The 21709-nt window shown below is 36.0% G+C and overlaps 2 protein-coding genes across 2 annotated transcripts; both read right to left on the bottom strand.

Annotated features, from left to right (window-relative positions):
- Positions 1-460: 460 nt before the first annotated feature.
- Positions 461-1393, bottom strand: LOC101411536 (olfactory receptor 5M9). Its single transcript, XM_023586390.1, has one exon. It carries the CDS (start codon positions 1391-1393, stop codon positions 461-463), a length of 933 nt encoding a protein of 310 aa, XP_023442158.1.
- Positions 1394-9342: 7949 nt separating this feature from the next.
- LOC101411087 (olfactory receptor 5M3-like) lies at positions 9343-10281 on the bottom strand. The gene has a single exon (XM_004484670.1). The coding sequence runs from the start codon at positions 10279-10281 to the stop codon at positions 9343-9345; it is 939 nt and encodes a 312-aa protein (XP_004484727.1).
- Positions 10282-21709: the final 11428 nt, after the last annotated feature.

The raw sequence follows: 21709 nt of genomic DNA, 5'->3' as shown, positions 1-21709 counted from the left end.
TTTAACATAACTGTATTATGCTGTCACGAATAAGTTCTTTTTCCTGTTCCACACCAATAGTCTTGCATTGCTGGGATCAGTGTGATAATTAAATAAAAGTATAATCAGTTAGACACAGAAAACAAATGACACATAAGGTCAAAGGATGGGAAACACAGATAATTAGAACATAAACATTGTTAAAAAACATTGCATGCTGAGAACAAGTCTTATGATTATATTAAGGCACTAGTTTTATTAAAACTATTAAAACAATGTCAGGTGTAATAAAATCTTTGCATATGTAGAATAAAGCTTGCTGAGTCTTTAGAGTCCATTCTTGGTGTAAGGTATCTGGTGTTAGACTGAACCTATTAGTGTAAGCAAGAGTTGCCTATAAAAAGTCCTTTGTGAAAAAGGACTTTTATACTTTGTCATCTGTAATATTTCCCAGTATACCACACTAATATATATTGCAGTTTCACTGCCCCAAGTTTGCCTTGATGACTGCTTTGTTGACTGCTTCTTTCACATCCTTGTTCCTCAGACTGTAGATCATGGGATTCAGCATGGGAATCACCGTGGTATAAAATACAGCAACCATTTTCCCCTGCTCCACAGACTCTTCAGTCGGCCGCCTAAGATACATGAATATGAGAGTCCCATAAAACATGGTGACAGCTGTCAAGTGGGACCCACAAGTGGAGAAGGCCTTCTTCCTCCCATCAGCAGAGCGCATACGTAGCACAGCTACTACAATAAGTGTGTAGGAGATCAGGACCACAGAAAGGGAATATGTGAAGTTAATGCCAGCAATGACAATCATTGTGTATTCTTTGATGTGGACTCCCCCACAGGCAATCTTGATGAGAGGAGGATCTGCACAATAGAAGTGGTTGATTTCAAAATTCCCACAGAAGTATAAGCCATATGTCCACAACGTGCATATTAGACTAACAGAGAATCCATAGACATAAGGCACTGAGATGAGTCGAGCACAGACTGTCCTAGACATTTTGCTGCCATAAAGCAAAGGGTTGCAGATGGCCATATAGCGATCAAAGGCCATCACTGCCAAGATATAGACTTCCACATGAACAAGGGCAATGAAAAAGTAACATTGCACCAAACACCCCACATAGGAAATGGTTTTTGTCTTTGATAATAAGTTTTCCAGCATTTTGGGGGTCACATTGGATGAAAACCATACATCTACAAAAGACAAATGACTCAAGAAAAAGTACATGGGACTCTGAAGCTGGGGACTGATGCTAATCAAAATGATCATCCCAATGTTCCCTAACAGAGTGACCAGGTAAACTACTAGGAAGACCACAAAAAAGAGAACCTGTAGCTCCTGGCGACTAGTCAACCCCAGTAGAATAAATTCTGTTACATCTGTGAAATTTGGCATTGCCTAAAATAGACACAGTCTGTATTGCCTATGGAGAAAGACAAAACATGAAGAGATTTTTTTCACTGCTGAAACATTTCAGTTGCATTTATCCTTATTCTAATTCAAATCATTTAGAAAACAAGGTAGAATTTGCATAACATTCAAGAGAAATAATATAGGTATAATTGTAACCTTCAATAGGTCTTACAGACAATTATCATTTATATTTTTCTAGTTTCTTATCTGTAAAATAGATTATACTCTTACTAAAATATATAGTTTTAGAATTAGGAATTTATATCTTTGCTAGATTATTGGAGTAGCATGCCTTAAAATCAGAGAGCATAAACATGGCAAAAGTCAGACTGAGAGTTGCAAGAGAATGACTAAACCAATTCCAAAATATTATTTGATAGAAAAGAAACTTGAGACCAAGAAATGTTAAAATATAAACCCCAGGTCTGCTAGCAAATTAGCAAAAACAGGGAAGAAAACAAGGGGAGCTTTTAGACACTCAATGAAATATTGTTTCCACCTATCACAGTGCCTCTCAATGTCAATAAAAATACAATTACATGTGATATTATCCATTTTTACATGCCCTAGAAGGTAAGCTCTGTGTATATAATTTTATGGGACAATAGACTTACAATCTAGTTGTTGACATAATTATCCTACCTTGTGCTAAATTATTTTACTATATGCATTCAAAATAAGAGATTCTGCCTCATATTTTATTTTACTTAGCTATACATTATTCTGATTTTATTGCTACCACCTACAGGGGTAAAGTAAGAGGGAATTAACAGCATAAACTCTTTCTTTTAGTTGTCTCAGAAAAGTAAACTACAAGTGTATCAATCACTGAGCATCACTATCAAAACGGAACAATAGATTAATATCTTGAGGAAACATATCAGTGATTTGTTTTATTAATACAGTGGCTCATTTCAGATTCCACTAGTTTTCAGAAACAATACCACCCCTAACTATTCAAACTCCAATTTAATGTCACTGCAAAGAAAATACCCCCAATGATTATTTCCCCCAGTTGGATTCCTGCAAGAAGCAAAAGTATGCCTTGAGTGCTTAAGGAAATATCTGTACAATTAGGACCGCCTTGGGAATTTTAGCTCTCCATAAGAGCAGTGTTCGAGTGCTTAGCACTCAGAGATATATAAATGGGCCTCTGTTTAAAACTGGTTTCATTCATTCATTCTACAAGCATCAAGGACAACTAACATATGTCAGATTTATTTGTTAGATTATATTACAAACTAATATAAAATTCTAGAAATGTGAGGGTGAACAAGATACACAAAATTCCAGCTATCATCACAATTCATTTTTAATGAAAAGAAATAAACAAGTAAACATATGAGATATTTTTGATAGTAGAAACAGATGTGACAAAAGTTTAGCATGTTCATGAGCTAGGGAATAAGGGAGAGAAGATGCAGAAAGAATGGCCAAAGAAAATTTCTCCAAAGAGATAGCTTTTGAGCTGGTGTAAAGTAGCCAGCTATGTAGAAATACGGGAGAAGAAGGGGGACAAGTTCAAAAGAGGAAATGTTAGTTCAGCATATTCAAAAAGAGCACTGCTATCAAGATTTCTTTGTGTATTAAAATGTTTATGAAAATTATGATCGTATTATGGACGCTTCACTTAGCAGCAGGGTACACTTGGGAAGTTAATCTCTATGAACTACTTTCTCATCCTTAAAATGCTTAATATGAGAAATAAACATAGTTTGTTTAAAATGAATTGGGTATATAACACTAAAACCACTGAAGTTTTATTTCTGAGCTAGGTTTTTTGTTATTACAGATTTCCATGAGGGTAGCTTATCTGTTTTGACTCAAGTGTGGAAATAGCCAGATAATAGCTGTAGACTCTGGAAATAGAGCTAAACTCCTATGTAAAAACTCCAGACCTTGGTAGCATGAACCCATGATTCTCTAATTGACAGAGCTTGATTGGGTTAATGGTACTACTATACAGTTTTAAGTATAAATTAGTATATAAAATATTAAACATCTTAGGAATACAAGCTAATAGTATATTTCATAAAAGAAGATCAGTATTCCAGCCCATTCTCTAATTTTGTTTCAGTTCCTGTGTGGTGTGTGAATTTTTCTTCCTTTACAAATGACCATTAGCTCTCTGGTAGTAAAGTTTGTCTCATTCACCTTGGAACCCCTTATGCTACCTAGCAAAGTCGTTACATACATATATATATAAAACAGATATTCAGGAACAATCACAAATACAATTTTTCAAAGCTTCCTGATCTTTAGATCAGCTTGATACAAAACATTATGAATTCTAATATTTTAAAACTAAGAAATTTTGTTTCTAGTAGCAGTAAGCAGTTTTACGACATTAAGATAGCTAACTTACTGACTGCTTTCTAAGCCCTTTACAAGCAATGGTGCTATGAAACAGGTTCTCTTAAGATCTCAGTTTGACAAATGAGGAAACCGAAGTACAGAAAGATTCAGAGCCTCTCTGGATCAGGAAGGATTATAGAATTGAGATGCAAACCAGTAAGCTGGCTCTTGTGTTATAAACGCAATCCACTCATATGGCAGTCTCTTCAATATATCTATTCTATTATTCTGGTTATTTTATTTAAAATTCCATTTGATTTCCCTTTCAGAAAGAAGAAAGTTATCCTTTTGATAGTTTGTCCCTGATAGAATAGCTGAGCTTTGCATGATTCTCCCCAGTGCAGGCTGGGCTACAGATGTAGTAAAGCATTGCTTCCCTGCTGCCTCCAAAGTTAGGTGATTCCAACAACCTAATACTAGATGTTAAGTACTTTTTATTACATATTATACATTATATTATTTATCTAGACAATCTGGAGGATGGAATGTAAAATTTAAAAATATAAACTCATTAGGATTGACAATTTGCAAATTCCTTTTGGAGAAAAACAGTGAAGAATAATCACTGGTCTAAACATTCATACTGACTCAATATTCCCCAATCTATTTATACATATTTTAAAACAACAATGTGAAAATGAATGGTCTTCAGGTATAAAGAACAGTGAAAGGAGAAGTAATAAGAAATGAAGAATTTTATAAATGCCCATAATAAGTAGCTCATTCTTATATAGTTTTGAATATGCTATGGATAAAAGTAAGAAAATGTACCAGAAATATAACTTTACACAGTATAATATTGCATTAATAAATAAACCTAAGGATAAAGTCTTCATCTTCTTTTCAAATAGGAATTAAAATAAAACTCTTGTACTGCATTAACCTGAATTTCAGAATTTAGAACTTTTCAGGCTTACCTTCAACAGAGAACAGTAAATGAGTAATTTCTCAACATTTAAATTAGTCTTGAAAACTAGGAGCATCTCCCTAAGGAAACATCATTATAATTATGAAAGGAATAGTAAGTAAATTTCTAGAAACATCTCAGGAGTAGGGTAAGGGAAGAGTGATTAATTGGAATAATAATTCTTATAATAAAATCAAAAGATCAAAATTCTTGACATCATGCCATCATCTGTCTACCACTGTCACATGAGTTCTGTTCTCTTATTTTCACACTTAGAAATCATGGATCTCAAGAAAATATTCTTGGATAGTATCATGCAAAATTTTGATGAATTTCTTTCTTGTGTTACTATGTCTCTACTAAGCAGAATCTTTCACGGTAGATGATCTTGGCAATTTATGTCCTATGCATTGTGAATTAATTTTAACAGATGACATAGATCTCAAAAGTATGGATCATTGTAGCAGCTTGATTATTATTGATGAATTCCAAAAAGAAACATTGAATTATTTTGTAAATGGGTCTTTTCCTCCGGATGTGATTAAATTATGATTAGGGCTTTGATTGGGCCCTTGGTGGGTGGGGACTCACAGAGAAAACAACATTGCAGAAGAGTTAGTTGGAGTTTTGAGCTGAAGCCCAGGAAGTAAGCTCACAGAGGAACAGAGCAGCTGAGCCTGGAGAGAAACAAGCCCCAGGTAGAGACAGAGCTGTCGCCTGATAGTCTACAGGTGGCCTTGTGGAGAGGGGCAAAGCCTAGAGAGTCTCACAGTCTACAACTGGCCTTGTGGAGAAAACAGAGGTGCTGAGCTCAGAGAGAACTGAGTTCCAGGAAGAGAAGAACCCAGGAAGCCTGAACCCTGGCAGACTTCAGCAGTCATCTTGCTCCAACACATGGCAATACACTTTGGTGAGTGAAGTAACTTAAGCTATATGGCCTGGTAACTGTAAGTTTCTACCCCAAATAAATACCCTTTATAAAAAACAACTGATTTCTGGTATTTTGCATTAGCATCCCTTTGACTGACTAATACAATTACCTAGCAACATTTTGGGAGCATGAATTCAAATAGGGGTCATTGGTAAAGTAATAGATTGTATTATAAAGAATTTATTATCCCTCTATATTCATACTTTTCTGGGATGTAGTAGAGCCTGGCCTTTGACATGAAACAGCTCTGAAATCAAACTTTGGCTCTTCCACCTTAACATTGTGACCATGGGCAAGTAACATAATTCTGAGCTTCAATTCACTCACTTGTGGAATGGAAAAATTCTGTCCCGTGATGTGGTTATGAGATAATTAAGGGATGACTCTCAGCCCAGTATCAGTCATGTATGAAGCACTGAAAAATGGATTCATTTGTGTATTTACACCTTTAAGCGGTTTATAAGTATTAACTCACCACCTCTATGGAATTGTGACTAATATTTTCCCCATTTTGAAGACTAAAATATAAATTTTGTAAAGTAAATATGAGCTTACATTTTTTTACCAAGTTTACAAAGTGAGAAAGTGAAAGAACAAGATTGGCAACCTAGGCTGTTCATTAACTCTAAACTATGTATTACCTTTATTTGGTCTGGGAAATTATGGACAGAACTATGTTCAGGTAAAACTTCTTTTGCATCACTCATGTCCAAGTACTTTGAACCCCTGACTTCCTTACCATCTATTATGAGAAAGTATATCAGGTGATCACATTGAATTAGAGTATTATAACTTAATATTTACTCTCTCAATAAAATCTAAATTTGAAAGGAAGAAAATATGTGTGTATGTCTGTGTGCGTGTTTGAGAGAGAAAGAGAAGTAGAGTCAGAGAGAGAAAGACAAGACAGAGAGGCTGCCGGAGAGATCAACGTGCTCCATAGTTATAACTTGGGGATGCCTAAATATAATTAAGCAGATAGATGTAAAAATAGTTATAACAATACTATCAATTTAAAATATATAAATTTCAGAAGTATTCAGAATTTTTAACAGGTGTCAAAATCACATTAAGCTCTGCCAAAAGAATCTAGACCCAAGGAAAATAAAAGTCAGAGAAGTCTTGAAGATTAAAGACTACAACTGACAAAATTGGATGTGATGTAAGTGACCTGTCCAAGGTCACCCACAAATTAATTGGAATTTTGAAAACTCAAAACAGTAACACGATTTAACCACAGACACTGGCATCATTATTCCTCATATAAAACTGACTCTCCAAAAATGTTAGTAGCAACTGTTTCATCTTTGAAAAATGAGGAAATGAAGAAATGATCCAACTCTACCTGCCAACATACTACAAAGTTTTAAAATGCTTTAGAACTAAATTTTGAAATGTATTCATAATCAGTACCCAGTTTGACATGTCAATGGTTCCCAATAAATGACAAGTAACTTGTTTTAATGCCAAAATAAATTACTTTTAATTTATCCCCAAAGTAACATCAAATAATTTATTTCTTAAGGTCCTTAGAGGTTTTAATTTTTGCAACTCTAGAAACAGTAATATTTCAACTTAATCTAAATTAGCAGTGTTGCTGCCTCCCTTCACCCCTCCACCTAGCCTTTGTTATCTCCCTTTTCCAGCCATTGCTATCCTTCCCGCCAGTCCCGTCCACTTAGCCAACTCATAATCTGCCCCCTTTCTTAATCACCGCCTACTTCATAGCTGCCTGCACAGTTCCGCCTATCCACTACCGCCCCGTAGTTTACCCGCCCCAATTCCTACCCCTCCCTTGACCCGACCTTATATAATCAAGTGTATTTCCGCAATAAATTGGACTAGCTCATTCTCACAGGCTGTCTCCGTGGTTTTTACCGCGCGTCCCCCACGCCTGGAGAACCTAGGCCTACGCGTTGGCCTAGGGGCTCACCGCCGAGCCGTGGAAGCCCGCCCAGTCCTCGTAGGTTGCTAACTTAGAGTAGCAGCCCACAGCAGGGGTTGCTAACTTGGAATAGCAACTCACAGCAAGCAGTTATTTGCATTTACAAAGGGTTTTCAAAAGGTTGTCTTTGTTATATGTGTCTGTGTGTGTGGAAATGAGAGCCCATGTTTCTGATTTTTGTTGAAGAAAAAAAGAATCTAACAAAAGATGCAGAAGAATGTTTCTTCTCACATTGCCCCAATATTGTTTTATATTTGCATTATTGAAGAAAAATTTGTAATTATTTATTGTGCAATTATAAATGTGTTAATTATATATCATTAGCTATTTATTATCTGCACCAAAACTAAAGGTGATTGATTGATTGATTTACTTATTGATTGGTTTGCCTGAGGTCATAGAGACTTTAAGGAACTGTAGTGTTGCCTCAGGCTTGTATTTTATGAAATTAGGTACAAGGGATGGCTAAATATATTAATATTATCAGAACAGGAAACTACTGTTCACAACAAATATTTTTTTCTTTCAAATATAAATATAACAAAAGAAATCAGTTACCATAACTTAGTCCTGGATGGGCAAAACATTCTGAAATAAATATCAATTTAATTTGTTAAGGAGAGCCTAGAAAGTCATGCTTTTATAATAACACACATACTTACTGATTCTACCCACTATTCCATCAGCCTGTAGGTGAAAGCAGGTGAGAAATGCACAAACTGGCATCGTTATAGTTAAAACACTGTAGATACTGCAATCTGTAAAGAGACATAACTTACCATGGTATGTCTCTTAGGAAACACCAAGACATGGAAAAATGATTAAATGTATAAATTTTGCTATTCTGAAAGCAGAAATCTCTGAAGAGTTCTACCTCACCCCTCAGTGAAAGAAACATTAAACAATTTCATATCTAATAGTGAGACTATAATTTTTATACCATATTATGAAATAGAATTATTATTTTTTTAAAGATTTATTTTATTTATTTCTCTCCTCTTCCCCCCCCCCCCCCCCCCGTCCCAGTTGTCTGTTCTCTGTGTCTATTTGCTGTATGTTCTTCTTTGTCTGCTTCTGTTGTTGTCAGTGGCACGGGAATCTGTGTTTCTTTTGGTTGCGTCATCTTGTTGTGTCAGCTTTCCCTGTGTGCAGTGCCATTCCTGGGCAGGCTGCACTTTCTTTCGTGCTGGGCGGCTCTCCCTACGGGGCATACTGCTTGTGCATGGGGCTCCCCTATGCAGGGGACACACCTGCGTGGCAGGGCACTCCTTGCACGCATCAGCACTGCACACGGGCCAGCTCCACACAGGTCAAGGAGGCCCAGGGTTTGAACTGCGGACCTCGCATGTGGTAGATGGACGCCCTAACCACTGGAGCCAAGTCCGCTTCCCTGAAATAGAATTAAATGTTAATTTTTCCACTACAAATTACCCTCTAAATAGGCAAATTTTTAACTACTTCTAAAATTCATCCACTACACTTTTAATAAGAAAAGCAGTCTTTAGATTTTAGCTTAGTATTTGAACACCTATTCAATTATCTTTTTTTAACTTTTTATTATTGTAACATTTACATAACTCAAAATTTCCCATTTTAACCACTTTCAATTTTACCATTCAATGGTATTAATTAATTCTCACTATTTGTATCAGCAAGAATGAGTCAATCTACTATTCTTTTCTCTCAATTTGAGTCTCTCTTTCACAGCACAAGTCTTTAACCTAACATTCCTGTGTCCTAGAAATAATGTGTTGACAAGCAAATATTATTGAGGTAGAGAAGACAAAATCAACTCAATTTTGGTTTGTTAAACATGTTCTGCTGATCACTTTTTTCATGGCCTCTTTCACATCCTTGTTCCTCAGACTGTAGATCATAGGGTTCAGCATGGGAATCACCGTGGTATAAAACACAGCCACCATTTTTCCCTGCTCCACAGATTCCTCCGTGGGTCGTCTGAGATACATGAAGATAAGAGTCCCATAAAATATGATGACAGCTGTTAGATGGGACCCACATGTGGAGAACGCTTTCCGCCTCCCTTCGGCTGAGCGCATCCGTAAAATGGCAATGAGAATGAACAGGTAAGAGACGGAAACTACAGTCAGGGAATATGTGAAGTTAATACCTGCAAGAATGATCATTGTATGTTCTTTCACTAAGGTCCCAGCACAGGCCATTTTGATGAGAGGTGGGTCTGCACAGTAGAAGTGGTTGATTTCAATTTTCCCACAGAAGTACAAACCATATGTCAATAGTGTTGCTACCAGACTAGTCAGAAATCCATATATGTAAGGGAAAGAAATCAATCGAACACAGACCACCCTTGACATTTTACTGCCGTAGAGCAGAGGGTTGCCAATTGCCATGTATCTATCGAAGGCCATCACAGCAAGGATGAAGACCTCTACAAGAACAAGGGCAATGAAGAAAAAACACTGTACTAAACAACCAGCATAAGAAATAGTTTTGGTCTCTGATAACAGGTTTTCCAGCATTTTAGGGGTGACATTGGAAGAAAATGAAACATCTACGAATGACAAATGACTCAGGAAAAAGTACATGGGGCTATTAAGTTGTGGACTGACCTTAATTAACATGATCATACCAATATTGCCCACAATGGTGATAATATAGACTATGAGAAAAATGGTGAAGAAGACAACTTGCCATTCTTGACGACTGGTTAATCCCAAAAGAATAAACTCTGTCACATCAGTGAAATTGAGCATTTTCACAGCTCTAAACGAATATTAGTTTAAAACAACTTTGTGATATCTGAAGGGAAATAAGTGAAAAAAATAAGGAATTGTTCTTAATTTATATATTTATCCATGTTTCCTGTCATTGTCATCTTTACTAAATACCTATGCTGCACTTTGCAATTCTTTTCAGAGAATCATTCCAGTGTGTGAACCTGTTAGGTAACTTACTCTCTAAAGGTAATTAAAAATAATTAAAACACTGACATCATTATATAGCAGTTATACAAAGTATCTTGATTGACACATGATAACACTAAATACTTCATTGCACCAATGTCCAAGACTATTTCTTAAACATTCTTTGTTGCCAATTCTCTTTGCTGTTTTTATATTTTTATAATTAAAGGTACTTATGGAGGCTTATAGATCTCTTTTTAATAGAACTCAGAAAAAATTGTTTACCTTTTGTCCCTTTTTTCCTCCCTCATTAGAAATGGAATCTATTGAACCAAATAATTCATCAACCCTAAATGCCATGTAATCTAATCTCATTCTTGAACTAATTTAAATTGAAAAGGGGCAAATTGATTAAAAATAGTCATCAAAGCCAACTATAAAAGAGTGAACTACTTATTTACATTCATTGCATTATGCATATTCCCTGGATATGATATCTACTAGATATCATCCATTGCTTTGTTCTGGAGACTTAAATATGAGTAAGAGAGGGGGATTAATATCAGCATTTGCACAGAAATCAATGTTTATAGATACTTTCAGAATGTGTGATATACTATTATACAGTTAAAATGGACACATAAATTAGGAAATTACTGAGTCAACTTTGGGGATCCATTGGAATCTGAGAAAACTTCTTGAATATTTTGAAAAGGTATTTTCAAATATAGGTTGTATAATATTTTTAGAACAATATTTATCAAATTATATTCCTAAGAAAACACTAGGATGTTGCATGATGGTAATAGGAATTATGGAGAAAAGACAAGAGTTCCTTCATCAGGTAATAATGGGAAATCTCTATATACTATCCAACCTCTTCAAGACACACAGTCTACTGTAATAAAGTCAAACTTTGAGATGTTCTATGGTAAAGAAACCTGTGAAAGTTAAACTAGCATTTTCTTAAGAAGAAAATTCTAAAAAATTATAAAACAGATTCTGTCAACATCATTGAACATTCATGCTCTTTAGAATTGAGAGTAATTTTGTAAAAAAAAAATGAGATTACATGTTTTCTCTAAGCTTTCATGATGTCTACATACCCATTTGTGCTTAAATCCAAATGGTCACATCAAGTTGACATTGAAAAACTGCAAGTGGAAAATGACCCACATACAGGTAGCATGAAGCCTGGAACAGGGCTGGGTGAGGAGAACCCATCTGTGAGAAGGGTGGTGTCTTTTATCTGTAAAACACAAGACCTTGGAGATGTACTTACTAACTTTCTAATGGATTTTGCATCCTGTACATAAATATATTGCAAGGCAGTATATTCAATTTTAGACAATTTTGGTTGTTACTCTTCTTTAATTTTATATTAGTCTAACAGTTAATGTCATGAATTTTTATTACTTAGTTTGAGACTCTGCAGTCATGTCCTCTAAGCCACTTCGTTTTATAGCTTTCTCCTTGAATGTAAAAAGGGCAAAGTTTCTTCCAATTGGAGTGGGTAGATACTATGGATCAGCTTTGTGAATAAGAGTCTGCTTGTTTTCACCATTGCAATGAGGTTAACCTTGCCTCCTCTCTGTCTTTCCTAATCACTACTTAGTGACAATTATGGATAGAGTCCAACAAGTAGTTGTTGAACAAAGAATAATTCTGAAGGTTAAAATTAGGATCTTAGCAACCATCATTTGCCCTAGAGATGATGTTTAACCCTCAGAGAGCAAGACATAAATTACATCTTCACTACATCTATTGTCTTGGTGAAAAGATATCTCATTTTCTTTTTTACAAAATTACTCTCAATTCAAACAACAAATCTCTGTTGAAAGTTTTCGTCTACCTTTCTTTTTCTCTCCCTCTCCATCTCTGTCTCTTTCACACACATGCCCACACACACATATGCATGCAGATAACACATATGGAATAATCAGTTTATCCCTGCAAAGCATAAAAGAATAGGAAATATAAGATGAAAGCTCCATGCAACATTCCACAAAGAACATTTCTGACATCAAGATAAACTTAGTTTTTTCAACTAATATTTAAATATTGAAGTTCACTAGAATTACAAATGTTTTTTAACCTTTTCTTTCACCCTCAATTTTAGCTCAATTTACCTGAAAATAAAGAGAAATATTCCCAGTAACTGTAAATTTAAAAGAGTGAGTGCTGTATAAGGAATGGCAAGCAGTGAAATCACTAAAAGGAGAAATTGAGAGAAATACACAAGAGAAGCCTCCCTGAGATGTTTACCTTAGAAAATAAGGAGTCTTTAAGAAATTTCTCCTAGGAATGACCCTTGGGAATGTGCATCTCTAGAGGAATAATCAACTGCTGAGTTGTTTATTTATTTATTTTTAATAACAGATTCATATAATTTTATTTTTCTCAAGCTGTAGTTATTTTGAGTAGATCCTGAGATCAAAAAACAAAATTTGCTTTGGGTTTGTGTCATACTGAAATTGCTAATTGGGTTACTCAACCTATATATGCCACTCTTGTACTCTGTAATTCATGATCTGTCCCTTGGCTTTTCCAGTGACAACTGATATATTTTATAATTAAAATTAAAATATAACAAAGTAGGAAGAAACTATCTGCTTCAACTCCTTTGTTTTATAAATAAGGAAAAGGAGGAACATAACAATAATAATAGCAACAAGGATCCCTGCATTGAAGTTAATGCTTGTCTGACATTCTGCTAAATTAATTTAATTCTTATAACTACTCCCTGAGACAGTTATTACATTACTACAAGATTTTATTCTTTATTCCCAAGACTTGTGGAGGAAATTGCTGGTCCCCCTCCCAAAGTTCATTCTTTTTCCATTGTAATAGTATTTGATTAGAAGCCCACCATGAATAAACTCTATAATTTCCAGCCTTCCTGGAGACCATAAGACAATGTTCTATCCCATATATCTTAAATGGAATATTATAGGGTAGTTTCTTGTTGTCTTTCTCCCAAGTAAAGTGGATGCACTGTTACCTTCTCTTTCCACTTCTGCCATTCAGCAACATGAAATGCATATGTGAGTTCTGCTGTTCCATCTAGTATCATATGGATTAGAGATAGGCCCCATCGATTGCAGGGAAGAAGACTGGTTACCTCTGGATTTTTATATAACAGGTAATAAAAATATCTCTGGCTTAAGCCACTGCTATGTTGACTTCTGTTATTAGCAACCAGACCTAATCCTCTCACTGGTCTTTTGCACTGGCTTTTTCATTATTCCCTAAAACTTCACATAATTACATTCTTAAATGTCATTGCTCAAAGAGACCTCCTTGATAAGCACTTCAGGATTTCTGTACCACAACTTACCACTTTGATTATTTAACTGGGACTTGTCACTTCCTGAATTTTTATATATGCATCAGTTTACTGTCTGTGCCCTTTCCATCTGGAACAGAACACTATGAATGCAAGGTTCTTGACTGTGTCACTCATGGCCCTGCCTCAGTACCTGTAATAATAGTTGGCATCTGGAAGGTCCTCAATAAATATATTTTTTTTAATTTTTTATTTTTGTCTTTATTTTTTTAATATTACATTTAAAAAATATGAAGTCCCCATATACCCCCCACCCCTTCCTCCATAACAACAATCTCCTCCATCATCATGAGACATTCATTGCATTTGGTGAATACATCTCTGAGCACCGCTGCACCTCATGGTCAATGGTCTACACCATAGCCCACAGTCTACCACGTTCCATCCAGTAGGCCATGGGAGGACATACAATTTCCAGTAACTGTCCCTACAGCATCAGCCAGGACAACTCCAAGTCCCAAAAAGGCCTCCACATCTCATCTCTTCCTCCCATTTCCTACACCCAGCAGCCACCATGGCCACTTTCTCCATACCAATGCCACATTTTCTTAGATTACTAATCACAATAGTTCATGAATAGATTATCAGTAAGTCCACTCTAATCCATACTCTATTCCTCCATCCTGTGGACCTTGGAATGGTTGTGTCCTCTCCACATCTATAACAAGAGTGGGCTTAGCTTCCACATGGATGCTGGATGTAATCCTGCTTTCAGTTGTAGGCACTCTTGGCTCCCTGGTGTGGTGGTTGACCTTCTTCAACTCCATGTTAGATGAATGAGGTAAGTCCAATAAACCAAAGTATAGGAGCTGAAGTCTGCTGAGGTTAGGGCCTGGCTATCACATGGTCAGTCCAGCGATTCAGGTCCCCTGGGTATATATTAAACCAGCACCAACTACAGTTCCAGTAAAAGTAGGAGGAGAGGCTTGTGAAAAAGATCACAGCTGAGTCCAGCTCCATCACACAGAAACACAAACTCCAAAGAAGGGACAGTTGACATGGCACTGAACTCCATCTGCCATGACCATAGAACCTGTGGGTCTCTGTAGCCCTCAGAAGAACCAATACCTGGGGTTGTATCTACTTTATCTGTCTCTGGGACTCTGCTCAGGTGTACATAAGGGCAACCCCTCCGATAACCTTCCAGCTCTTTTTGGAGATTCATAGCCACATAAACTCATTTGTCCTTTCCATTTCCCCATTGATTCAGGTTGAAAAGCATTTTTAACTCCTGGTATTATATGTAGATTGAGATATTCTGCTGGTCCGAGTTGACCCTTTTATTCAAGGTCATTTTCTAGTTACATCTTCAGCTGGTACTTGGTATTAATCCCTTGGCGCCAGGGAGGCTCATCCCAGGAGTCATGTCCCATGCAGGGGGGAAGCAACACATTTACATGCTGAGTTTGGCTTCAAGACTGGCCACATTTGACCAACACAGAGGCTCTCAGGAGGTAACTCTTAGGCACTCTACAGCTCTAGGCCTTGTTCTTACTTCAGGTGCACAGGCTCACAAGCATAGTCATTAGTATCAAGAGCTCATTGTTGGACCTTCATTCTTTTTTGGTCTTTGCCGTTGCACTCGGGGAATTGTTGCTGCTCCTTTAGGGACTGTGATAGAGCTCCCGTGGCTAGGAACTCAGCACTCCCTCAGTTGTTTTTAATTGTATCCACTATGAAAATATCCAAACCTTTTTTTTTACCCTTGACATATGCCCTGTAGAACTCCCTGCCAACCGTGTGTCCCCTGTCAATAACATCCCAACCAGTATTCCTCCCCTGCCATTGTTGAACCTCTCTGTGATCCAAAACTTCCTGAAAAGTGTAGCCCAATATATTGCCAGGTTCCATTAATAGTAAAATGGAATAAAGCGATGAGTTTAAAGGTTAGATATAGAACACATATTAATTTGGAAAAAATAAGGTAAAGATAAATTGGAGTATCAAAAAATTTAAAAATGCAAAAGCTTTGTTTTTGATGTTTTGCCTTCCATCACTGTAATAACGGTTGCCCTGTATGCAAATTGGCAAGGCAACTACTTACATCTTTTCCTCAGTGTCTATGTCCTATCTTTTTCTTTTTTCTAATTATTAAGCTTATCTTCACAAGAGTTCTAGTTCACAGTAGTTCATATATACAATATACAGTACTCTCACATATACAACATACAACCTTTTCCCTTCCACAGCAATAATCTTTTTACGTATTCATACTATATTTACTGAAACTGATGTACAGATATTGAGACAATAGCTTTCAAACAAGGTAACATTTGTGTTTACATTATAGTTTATATTTTAGACTATATGATTTTCTAAATTTTTAGTTATCTTATGTTTTAAATTATGATTTACATTTTAGCCTATCAGCCCCTATATATTTTTGGTGTAATTTTACATGTCTTATAACCAACCTTGCATACGCTTGTGGAACACTTCTATTGCCCACACAGTTACATTCGTTCCATCTATTCAATACCTCTTTCCCCCTCCCCTTAGGGCCCACAGTGACAGTCAATCTTCATTGCTTGAAGGGCCATGTTCAGAGATACTTGCAACAGTGTTGAGGGCTTGGCATGCTCAACTGCCCTAATGCATTGGGAGCCACCATTTCTCTTGATAGATAGAATTCCCTCTATCTAAGGGCATCAGTCCTACCCAGGATGTGGGTATACTTTTACTCTCATTATATGGGTCTCTATCCAATGATATAACCCACTTTGGCAAAATGAGCAAATTGACATATTCCCTAGGAGCCTGTCCTGCATCAGATTTTCCTCTTTAAGCATCGTAAACAGGTAACCTTCCTTATTATATTTTTGAAAAAGTTTTCTCAGCATTATACTCTCAACCAAATACCTGACAATCTCTTATGTTCATATGTTCCCCCACTCTTCCCCCAATTTCTTGGGCAATATTACCCATCCTCCCATCCCTAGCCCCCTTCAAGCCCACAAAACCCCATCCAAAGGTAACCCTATGCCCACATTTTATCCCTTCCTTTTACAAACACTTACCTCCAGCTTATCATAGATTTCATCCATGTAGCTGTCAGTTTACATCCTTCCTCTACCCCCTGATTTCCTGTAAGTCTCTCATCCAGTTTCTAGCTCTCTGAGGCAGCTTGGTTTACTTATTTCATATCATTGAGGTCATGTAGTATTTGTCCTTCAATGCCTGGGTTGCTTCACTCAATATAAGGTTCTCAAGATTCATCCATGTTATCACGTGTGTTTGTAGTGTATTCGTTCTTAAATCTGGGTAGTATTCCATTGTATGTATATTCCACATTTTGTTTATCCATTCATCTGTTGATGGATATTTGGGTTGATTCCAACTTTTGGCAATAGTGAACAATGCTGTATGAACATTGGTATGCATATATCAGTTTGTGCCCTTGTTTTCAGTCCTACTGAGTATATACACAGCAGTGGAATTGCTGGGTCATATGTCAAATCTATGGCTAGTTTTTTTGAGAAACTGCCAAAACTCTCCTCCAGAATGGCTGGATCCTTCTGCATTCTCACAAGCAGTGGCTGAGTGCTCCTTTTCCTCCACATCCTCTCCAGCATTTGTAGTCTTCTGTTTTTTTCATAGCTGCCAATCTTATGGGAGTAAGATGGTATCTCATTGTAGTTTTGTTTTGCAATTCCCTGATAGCTAGAGATTTGGAGCATTTTTTCAGGTGCTTTTTAGCCATTTGTATTTCTTCTTTGGAGAAGTGTCTATTTAAATCTTTTTCCCATTCTTTAAATGTTTTTTTTATGTTTTTATTTTCAAGATATAGGAGTTCTTTATATATGCAGGTTATAAGTCTCCTATCCTATCCGATATATGGTTACCCAATATTTTATCCCGTTGTGTAGGCTCTCTTTTCACTTTCTTGATGAACTCCTTTGAGGTGCAGAAGGCTTTAATTTTGAGGAAGTCCCATTTATCTATTTCTTCTTTCACTGCTCGTGCTTTTTGTGTGAAGTTCATGCAGACATTTCCTATTACAAGGTCTTGTATATTCTTCCCTACACTGCTTTCCAAGGTCTATATGGTCTTGGCTCTTATATTTAGGTCTTTGATTCATCTTGAGTTGATTTTTGTATAAGGTGTGAGATGGTAATCCTCTTTCATTCTTTTACATATGGATATACAGTTCTCCAGGAACCATTTGTTGAATAGGCCATTCTCTCCAAGTTGAGAGGGTTTGGTGGCTTTATCAAATATATGAATATATATATGAGGATCTATATCAGATCTCTCAATTCGGTTCCGTTGGTGTGTGTGTCTCTCCTTGTGCCAATACTATGCTGTTTTCACTACTGTAGCTTTGTAGTATGTTTTGAAGTCAGATAGTGTGATACTTCCAATTTCGTTTTTCTTTTTCAATATGTATTTGGGTATTTGGGGCCTCTTTCCTTTCCAAATAAATTTCACAGCTAGTTTTTCTAGTTCCTTAAAGAATGCTGTGTTGATTTTTATTGGGATTGCATTGAATGTGTAGATTAGTTTGGAAGGATAGACATCTTAATAAAATTTAGACTTCCTATCCATGAACAGGGAATAGTCTTCCATTTATTTAGGTCTTCTTTGATTTCCTTGAACAGTGTTGTATAGTTCTCTGTGTATAAGTTTCTTACATCTTTAGTTAAATTTATTCCTAGGTATTTGAAAGTTTTTATTGACTATTGTAAATAGTATTTGTTTCTTAATTTCCTCCTGAGCTTGCTCATTATTGGTGTACAGAAATGCTACTGATTTTTGTGCATTGATCTTATAACCTGCGACTTGACTAAACTCATTTATGAGTTCTAGAAGCTTTGTTGTAGACCTCTCAGGGTTTTTTATGCATAGGATCATGTCTTCTGCACATAATGAAATTTTGACTTCTTCCTTTCCAATTTGAATGTTCTTATATCTGGTTCTTCGACTCAGTGCTCGAGCAAGTAGTTCTAAGACAATGTTAAATAGAAGAGATGAAAGTGGGCATCCTTTTCATGTTCCTGATCTTCGAGGGAAGGATTTTAGGATTTCACCATTGTAAACGATGTTGGCTGTGGGTTTTTCATATATACTCTTTATCATGTTCAAAAAATTTCCTTGTATTCTGATCTTTTGCAGTGTTTTTATCAAGAAAGGGTGCTGTATTTTGTCAAATGCTTTTTCTGCATCTATAGATATAATCATGTTATTTTTTTCCTTCAATCTGTTTATATGGTGTATTACATTGATTGATTTTCTTATATTGAAATATCCTTGCATAACCAGAATGAATCCCACTTGGTCATGGTGTATAATTTGTTTACTGTGTTGTTGAATATGGTTAGTAAGTATTTTGTTGAGGATTTTTGCGTCTAGGTTCATTATAGAAATTGGTCTGTAATTTTCCTTTCTTGTGGTGTCTTTGGCTTTGTTACTAGGGTAATGTTGGCATTATGGAATGAGTTAGGTAATGTTCCTTCCATTTCGACTTTTTGGAAGAGTTTCAGCAAGATTGGTCTTAGTTCTTTCCAGAATGTTTTGTAGAATTCACCTGTGAAACCATCTGGCCCAGGGCTCTTCTTAGTTGGGAGGTTTTTAATGACCAATTCTATCTCTTTTCTTGTGATTGGTTTGTTGAGATCATCGATTTCTTCTTTCATCAATAAAGGCTGCTTATGTGTTTCTAGGAATTTGTCCATATCCTCTGAATTGTCATTTTTGTTGGAATATAGTTTTTCAAAGTATCCTCTTATGATAGTCTTTATTTCTGTGGGTTCAGTGGTGATATCTCCTTTCTCATTTCTTATTTTGTATATTTGCATCTTTTCTCTTTTTTTCTTTGTTAGTCTTGCTAAGGGTTTGTGAATGTTATTGACCTTCTCAAAGAACCAGCTCTTGGTTTTGTTTATCTTTTCAAGTGCTTTCTTATTTTCTATTTCATTTAGTTCTGCTCTTATCTTTGTTCTTTCTTTCTTCTTCCTGTGGGGTTACTTTGTTGTTGTTGTTTTACTAATTCCTCCAAATGTGCAGTTAGTGCTTCAATTTTCACTCTTTCTTCTTTTTTGATGTATGAATTTATGGCTATAAATTTCCCTCTCAGTACTGCTTTTGCTGCATCCCATTAGTTTTGATATGTTGTGTTATCATTTGCATTAGTTTCAAGGTAGTTATTAATTTGAGATTTCCTCTTTGACTCACTGTTTTTCTAAGAGTGTGCTGTTTAATTTTCATATCTTGGAGTGAAATCTGGGCTTCTAGCTCTTGCAGATTTCCAGCATCACTGCACTGTGGTCAGAGATATTATTTTGTATGATTTCCATCTTTCTGAATTCATTGAGACTTTCTTTGTGACCTAGAATATGGTCTATCTTGGAGAATGATCCATATGCACTTGAGAAAAATGTATATGCTGCTGTATTTGGGTGTAATGATCTGTATATGTCTATTAGATCCAGCTCCTCTAATATACTGTTCAAAGTTTTTGTTTCTTTATTGATTCCTTTTTGAGATGTTCTGTCCAAAGTTAATAGTGGTGTATTAAAGTCTCCCACTAGAAATGTAGAGGCATTTATTTTCCACTTAGTTTTTCCAGTGTTTGCCTCATGTATTTGAAGGCACCCTTTTTAGGAGCATACATATTTATGATTGTTCATTCTTGAGAGATTGTCCCTTTCACTAATATGTAGTATCCTTCTTTGTCTCTCACAATTGTTTCACATTTAAAGTCTAATTTGTCTGATATTAATATAGCTATTCCTGTCTTTTTGGTTATTGTTTGCTTGTAAGATTGTTTTCCAGCCATTCACTTTCAACATCCATGAATCCCTGGGTCTAAGATGTGTTTCTTGTAGACAGCATATAGATGGGTCATATTTCCTTATCCAATCTCCCAGTCTGAATCTTTTGACAGGTGAGTTTAATCCATTGACATTTAGTGTTATTACTTTCAAGGAATTATTTATGTTAGACATATTTTGTTTGGACTTGTGTTTGTCATATTTTGTTTGTTTTTTTCCTTCTCTTTTTGTCTTTTTTGTTGCTCATACACTCTACTCCAACCTGCCTCTCCTGTTTTTCTTTCTTCCTGCAGAACTCCCTTTAGTATTTCTTGAAGGGCAGGGTTCTTGTTGGCATATTTCTGTTTATCTGTGAATATTTTGAACTCTCCATCATTTTTGAATGCTAGTTTAGTTGGATAGAGTATTCTTGGTTGGAAATTTTTTTCTTTTAGTACCTTGACTATATCATACCACTGCCCTCTTGCCTCCATGGTTTCAGATGAGAAATCAGCACTTAATCTTATGGAACCTCCCTTGTATGTGATGGTTTTCTTTTCTCTTGCTGCTTTTAGAATTTTCTCTCTTTTTTTTTTTTGAGAATTGGATAATTTGACAAGTATATGTCTTGGGGTGGGTTTGTTGGGATTTATGGTGTTTGGGTGTGTGCTTCCTGGACATGTACATCTATCTCTTTCAGTAGATTTGGGAAGTTTTCTGCCATTATTTCCTCTAACATCCCTTCTGTCCCCTTTCCCTTCTCTTCTCCTTCTGGGATGCCTATAGTAAGTATGTTTGTGCGTTTTCCATTGTCATTCAGGTCCCTAAGTCCTAGCTGGATTTTTTCTATCTTTTTATCGATCGTTTCTACTATCTGTCTGATTTCAGATGTACTGTCTTCCACATCACTAATTCTCTCCTCTGCCTCTTCTAATCTGCTGTTATTTGCTGAGAGTGTATTTTTGATTTCTTGAACTGCAGTTTCATCTCCATCATATCTGTTATCTTTTTTTGTGTATGTCTGCAATTTCCTCTCCAAGTATTTTCTTCATATTGTTAATCTCTTCCTTTACTTCATTAAGTTGGTCTCTAATATATGTTTTGAGATCTTTAATTACTTGTCCGATGTCCTGCTCCCCTTCCTGCTTTTTAGTTTGTTCATTGGATTTAGCCATGTTTTCCT

The sequence above is a fragment of the Dasypus novemcinctus genome, chromosome 10, assembly GCF_030445035.2.
Source record: "Dasypus novemcinctus isolate mDasNov1 chromosome 10, mDasNov1.1.hap2, whole genome shotgun sequence".
NCBI lineage: Eukaryota > Metazoa > Chordata > Mammalia > Cingulata > Dasypodidae > Dasypus > Dasypus novemcinctus.
Note: the sequence above shows the minus strand (reverse complement) of the source record. Positions and strands in the feature narration are given on the sequence as shown.